The following is a 6,925-nucleotide window of genomic DNA, read 5'->3' as shown; positions in this document are numbered from 1 at the left end:
AGCCCATTAATTATGATTCATTTGAAAATGGTAAAAGAGATACAAACACAGAGGTAAGAAAGTCAGACCTAGTTTGTATGTCCTATTGTAAAGTACTGGTTTATTAATTCATATGACATCATTATAAGATTATTAATACTGAAGAATTTTGTGTAAGCAGCATGTTACTGTTGTTGCTACTGGAGGTGGCCCTAGTTTGAACTGCAGTTTTCTACACAGGGACACCATATAGCCTAAATCTGAGGGCTCGTGTGCTGCCCACAACTCTGAGTTGGTTCAAACACAAACACACGGAGAGAACAGTCTCTTACCAGTGTGGCTCCCTGAGAGTCCTGCTGGTTGACCTCCTCTCCCTGTCTCAGCAGTTCCTGAATGTCTCCCAGCATCCTCCTCTCCGTTGACGCTCGTGTCTCATTGATCATCTCCTGGGTGATGCCTGTCAATCACACACGCAGGAAGGAGAGTGTTCATCACAAGGGATATTCATTTCCTGACAGCCTTAATATATGACCGCTGCATGCTGACAGGGGCAGTTTAAATCTGAGGCACATGGGGGGTGGAGCAGCAACTCAGGTGGGATAGAGTGGGGACATAACGCTTTAAAAGTGAAAGCTTTTTTCTAGATTTTAAAGTAGACTGGACGTTTTCATGAGACAGCAGCAGACACTGTTTTTTTGTCACATCACAGTGGTCTATAATGGGCACAGTGAGAGCCAAACTTAAAGGTGAGCAATTTATAGCATTCTGAATAAAATAAAGAATTTAAATAATGTTAATGGTTATAACAAACAGATTAAGTTTCACATGATTACTTTCTGACAAATGGGTACACCATTTTTAAGATCAACACAGAGCTGCTGTGTACAGCATTCATATTTTGATTTTAAATATTTGAAAGAAATGAAATTTTCTCTGGGTGACAAACAGTAGTTTTCTTTCATGCTGGCCTCCCTTTCATCTTTTGGCAAAGTTCTGTGGTGCTTGGCCCAGTTGAGGCTCTGGTGATTCTGGCTGTCACAACCACTCTAAATTTTTCTGTTAATCCATCGCTCTGCTGCCAGGTAGGACTCAATACTGTGACCGCCACACTTCGGGGAAAAACTTATCCTTCCACGGCTCAGCAGTGATGTACTGTACTGTCCAGCAAATTTAAATTAGTGTCCGATTAACAATATGAAAATGAAAACAGCCTCTCAGTCAGAACTCTTATATTCTTGCAACGTGGGACTAAATGTGAGTTATTTGAAGGATGAATAAGGCCCATGAGGTCTAAAGCTACAATAAATTAGTTTAAGTGTTGTGGATGCAAATAAGATTACATTCCTTTGTGAGAAAACATGAGAAAAAAAACATTTTTATTTATTTCTCCGGAGGAGAAGGTTAATGATCCTTTAAATGAAAGCAGCTGGAAATTTCAAAGTTGGAAAAGTCACACGAGTTGGTAATTTAGGTTCTTTTATGTTATTTAGGGATTTTTGTCGAGCATGGAAAACAATCCCCTGAGATTTAATTTGAAATAAAAAGTAGAAGTAGTCAGGCATCACCTAATTGTGCATATTTTACTATCAGTATTTGAGCTCTATGACCTTTATTAATCTTGTCTTAAATCTATCCACCCATCAAACACTCTAGCTTCCAACCTGCCATTTTAAAGTTAAATACCTGCTTCACAGTCCCCACACTCGTTTCAGCAGCACACTGACATGTGATGGCCAGTCATCGTGATAGAGGTGCTAAAAAATGGCGAAGGGGGAAAGTGGTATTTCTCTCTGAATTCACAATCAGAATCACAGCCGGAGGGTATTTAAAGGCGCAGGAAACGGCGCGATGATGGTCCCCTTTGTCGACGTAAATGAAATGCACCCTTCCAGGTATAATTTTCTTCTATTTTCTGTCGTTTGTTCCTGCAAGAATCAGTCTCACCAGCCTTGTTTCTGTCATATTTTGTAGTGATGCCCAACACAACACCCCAAAGGATTTAAAAAGGTAAATACAACAAACATTCCTCATTGTCACACTGCAACAAATGTAGCAAACAGAAAAACTGTCCATATCTTGTCACATAAATAACCAGACAAGAGCAATTTGATCCTGGGATCTCATCAGGAACAAAGATGGGTTTGTGGAACAGAACTAGCACCTAATTCCTCACAAACTGTGACCAGCTTTTTCTGAGCTAAACTTCAAGTGTAGCTGTGTCCTGCAATGGCAAATGATTTAAGACTGAATCGCTGACAGATTTGTTATCACCTGTGATGGCCTATCATAGTCAGTGGTGCTATTTAGCACTCACTCATCCCACATTAGCTCCGTGTAGGTTTACTTCCCTTTTCACCAAGGACTGTAGTTCCAGGAAGGGTAGTGAGCAGTAAACCTAAATTGGACTACAACCAATCATTATTTTCAGTATTTAAATGGTGTGTTGATTTTTCTTGCTGTGGTCTTTCAGTCTATAAAATGTCAGACAACTGGGGGAAAATATCCATCACAGTTTCCTGCAAATCTCTGTAAATGTTTTGTTTAGCTTCACCAACAGACCAACTTCTAGATATTCAATTTAAAATGATATAAAGCAGATTAAAGCCTGTGGTCTGTGGATAAAATCTTATCGTAATCGTATTTTTGTGCTTTATTGAGCAAGTTTAAATTTGTTTTAAACTGATTGGTCACACAAGATCTGCAGACAAATTAGATAATGTTGCTTCCCAGAGCCCAAGGTGTTGTCTCCAAATGCATTGCTCTGCCTGACCACTAGTTCTAGATATAAAGATAGTGGACTGTTGAGTTCAATACACATATTGAACTGAGTGATGTGAAAAAGAGAAAAGCAATGTTGCTGAACAAATTACTTGAACAACAAATCGATTATCAAAATCAACAAATAATTTCAGCACTGAAACCTTTAAAATAATCCTTCAGAAATGCTATTTTTCATCCCTCCATTAGTCTTCAATTTTCAACAAAATTTCATCAACTGTGTCAGTTGTGCAGCCAATGGATTTGACTTTGTCTACATTCCCAACTCTCTTTCACCAGTTTAATTCCTGGTAGACATTTTCGCCTTATCGCTGCGGCTCATCACGGATGAACTGGGCTCTACAGGGGAGGATCAAGGAGGAGTCAGATCAGTCAATGCTACATATCAACTGCTGTGAAAGTGTGTGTGTGTGTGTGTGTATGCGTGTGTGTGTGTGTGTGTGTGTGTGTGTGTGTGTGTGTGTGTGTGAGAGTGAGACAGAGAGAGAGAGAGAGAGAGAGAGAGAGAGAGAGAGAGAGAGAGAGCCCATGTGCCCATCCCTGTGGAGAAGTCTTATCCAGCAGTACAGTGCTGAGAACATTATGGGAGCAATTAGCAGTGCCGCTCTCCCTTTGATCGGCTTAATAATCATTCTTCTCACCTAGTGTACCGCTATCTGTATTCTGCGGCTGGAGAGATCCTATTGTAAGCTGAGAACCTCATTTTCGAGTGTCTGTTTTCTCTCTCCAAGCCCCCTCTCTCTCTCTCTCTCTCTCTCTCTCTCTCTCTCGGTATGTTGGTTTTCAATACTGTCTCACATTCAGGAGTCGACCCACACAATGGCTGTCATGTGTCCTATTTGCACTGCTAAAACTATCAAAATCATTAACCCTGCACTTGTTTACAATACAGTGCTTATCATAACAGGGATTTCCTGACCTTTAATTATCCAGGGAAATATGACTGAGCTCATGTTGCTCTCCAGCACCACCCTGCCTCCTCACAGCCTTCTGCTGTTTACCACAAAGCAGCGCCACTGAAACATTTGGGCTTTAGTGCAATATTGAAGGGCACCTTGACCAAGGAAAATTCCAGCACTTTTCAACCCTCTGTTGTTTGCTGCAACTCCTCTAGCATGAATACATGCTAAATCGACAGCAACCCACAGCCTCACACATGTGGGACTGCCCCCAGTAGAATAGCTCATCTGGGGATACTTTCTGTCTATGAGACGCCAAGACAAGCATCTGAAATACTTTCTGTAAAATTGCCGGAAAGGTTTAGGAGGCTTTTTGCCTTGATATAGTCGTTTTACTGGGGTCAGCATTAACCTCCCGTAAAAGAACAAATTGAAGTTTTCGTGTTTTTTTAAGCATGCTTTCAATCTTTTCATCTGACTGTCAGGAAGCGAATAAGTGTCATGTCCCAAAATTCCTCTTCCTATAAACCAACCACATTGTAGCAGTCAATCTGGACATTCATACCATAATATTTCTTCTAAAATCAAAGCCCTTGCAACCACATATTTTGCTCGCTTGTTGCCAACTATGCACACGCACTCCTGCCTGTAGATGTAACTGCAGACTGGAAAACAAAAACAACACAAGAGCTTATGTTAAGCAGTCTGGTTGTAAATAACGTCACCGCGACTTTCTTTATGTCGGTGTTTGATTGTATCACACAAACAGAAATTTAAACACATCAGAAACAAGTGCGAGTTTCCCCTGCTTCATCACTGATGTGCATCCATGCGTATGCCAGCACTGATCTCCTTGAACTCTTTCTCAGTCATGTCACACAGACAAAGTGAGCCGACTGGGACTGTTTACAGTGACACAGCAGGAATATACAGTACTGCAATCTGCATCCTGCCGGGAGTGAGAGTACTGTGAATATCTCAGAGCTCCCTGAAGTGTCAATCCTTAGACTGTGTGGGACACTGAGTGCTTTCTGAGGTCACAGCCCCACTGCCATCCTTCTCAGCAATCTGTTCCTGTGCCAGAAGCTTCAAACACTTATGTATTGCTGCATAGGTTAAGCAAACTTTACATTGTATATGACAAGAAAAGAAATGTGGGTCAAAAACAAGTATATATCAAATATAATTGTGTGACATTCAACTTTAGCTAAACCCCTCTCCAATCATATCTTACTGTAACTACACACGTCCGTCAAGCTTTTTTCCTTCACATGCTGAAGCAGTGTGGAAGGAGCTCTAGCAAGAGCGATATTCTTACACTTAAAGAGTTTGGAGGATCATTTTTAGTCTTTTCAAAACCAGCAACACATGAGCAAACCGTGTATATCTGATTGTACCTTTTACACTGCAATTAAAAACCTATGATGTTTTTTTATTGACATGTATTCTACGTGGCAGCTTTAGCTTCCGTTTTTTTAGTCCAATATCATGTAAATAGCCGTCAAGTGCATATTTAAACCCTTTCACAGGATTGAAGTTTGAAAACGATTCAGCTAGAAACATTAAAAAGTGCAGACTGTGTTTTCAACCAATTTATGGAGCTAACATTCGCTCAATTAGCTAGCTAGGTAAATCTGCTAGCGACAGTCATTTCAGCCAGCTAGAAATTAGAGGCCAGCTTTTGGCAGCCTGTGCCTGAAATCAAGGACTCATTGTTTCAACAAATTAGTGAGAATTTGAGATGGTAAGTATGACATCATTATCACTGTAAGCTGCACATGTGCCAGAATGAAAACCTTGGACAGGTTGTACTGACTCGATCTTACACCAGTATGACTCTCAGCTTCACAAAAACATGTTGTACAAGGACTATGAGGGTTAGACAGCCTAACTGGCTTAATATTGAAGAAGGTAGACACTGTACTGTACTGCACATGGAGAAGTAGCATTATGTCATTTATTCAGTCTTTCTGCTGACATTGTGAGACTGAATTAAGATGCTCATCCAAAAGACTCTGTCCTCGGACCTCAGTGTCTGTGGGTCTGACGTCTCTTCAAGCATTTATACTCTACCTCTGTTGGCCATGGCCGTCTCAATGATGTCCAGTGTTGGGTCGTCTTCACACAGGTCATAGGGCATGTTCCCGTCAGAGTTGACCGCCAGCAGATCTGCACCGCTGTGGGAAACGAGCAGATAAATAATTAAACAAATCTGGCATATTAAATGTTACTAAATGTACAATTTCCGTGGCTAGCTTGAGGACTAGAAGAGGAAAAGTCGTTTCATACATTGTACTTAATTACCATTATCTGTGCTCCAAAGGCACTTTAAAGGGTAAAAGTGACTGACTGGTAAAATCAAATTTGTGACCTTTTTTTATAACATACTGAAACCTGCTGATCTATAATTCATAGTCTTGGACAGGAATGACACAATAAATCTCAGTTAAAGCATTAATTGATGGTGCTAATTAAATTCTTTCAGTCCAGAACAAGTTGACCTGCATTATTCAGCAGTTTTTAATTACTCATTTCACTGTGGATAATGAGTTCAAGTGATATGATGAGTGGTTTGACAAGTTCTGCATGTCAACAGATGTCAGTAGTGTGTCTGTATGTTTTGTATGTGTGTGTTGTGTGTTGTTTCCAGTTACTGCATAAGAGCTGTAATTCAGCCCTGTATGTGCACAGGCAGAAACAATATTAGGCGAGTTCACACACAGTATCTTAACTTGTCTGCATCGGTACACGCCTCTCCATGTGTGTACATGGGTCTTGCTGGTATGCCAGATAATCTTATTAAATCCTCATTAAATATGTTTACAATGAATGAGATTATATGACTCTATACTCAGTCCAAATGTGCAGGTGTGTCATATAAAGAAGACATTTTTGCCTCTGGAAAACCTCAGTCAGTGTTAAAGAATTTTGAATCGCATTTGCATAACTCATGACTAATAAAAACTAAATTTGTTCAAATTGTAAATCATTAAATGTCCTGGGGCTGGAATCACAGCATGATGATATCATCATATCATGTTATTGTTTTGCCAAATTCTGTTATCTAAATTAATGATTCTGTGCAAAGCAAAATTTGAGCCTTGAGCGGGTGGTGGTTCGGCCATTGTTGCATATAACACGGCTTCTGAGCAGCCAGGGCTAGCTGGTTAGCATGCTAACTTCAGTAAAACAAAAAAAGACTTGATAGAGACAAGAGTAAAGGCTGGTATTGCTTTCCACCACTGGAGACAGCTCTTGGTGAGAAAAGG

At 40.3% G+C, this 6,925-nt stretch overlaps 1 protein-coding gene across 2 annotated transcripts in view; it reads right to left on the bottom strand.

Moving 5' to 3' along the window:
• Nucleotides 1–218: 218 nt before the first annotated feature.
• ppp1r16b (protein phosphatase 1, regulatory subunit 16B) overlaps nt 219–6,925 on the bottom strand; it is a 71,488-nt gene continuing 64,781 nt past the window's right edge. For both annotated transcript variants that reach the window (XM_023400942.2, XM_087172527.1), the window contains exons 5-6: nt 5,730–5,833; nt 219–436 (exon numbers count right to left, since the gene is read on the bottom strand). In XM_023400942.2, coding sequence (XP_023256710.2) covers nt 234–436; nt 5,730–5,833 — 307 coding nt within the window. In that variant the 3' untranslated portion in view covers nt 219–233. The remainder of the gene's footprint in view (nt 437–5,729; nt 5,834–6,925) is intronic.

Source organism: Seriola lalandi, unplaced genomic scaffold (genome assembly GCF_002814215.2).
Source record: "Seriola lalandi dorsalis isolate HSWRI2012SDOR001 ecotype SW California unplaced genomic scaffold, Sedor1 jcf7180002053074, whole genome shotgun sequence".
Taxonomy (NCBI): domain Eukaryota; kingdom Metazoa; phylum Chordata; class Actinopteri; order Carangiformes; family Carangidae; genus Seriola; species Seriola lalandi.
Note: the sequence above shows the minus strand (reverse complement) of the source record. Positions and strands in the feature narration are given on the sequence as shown.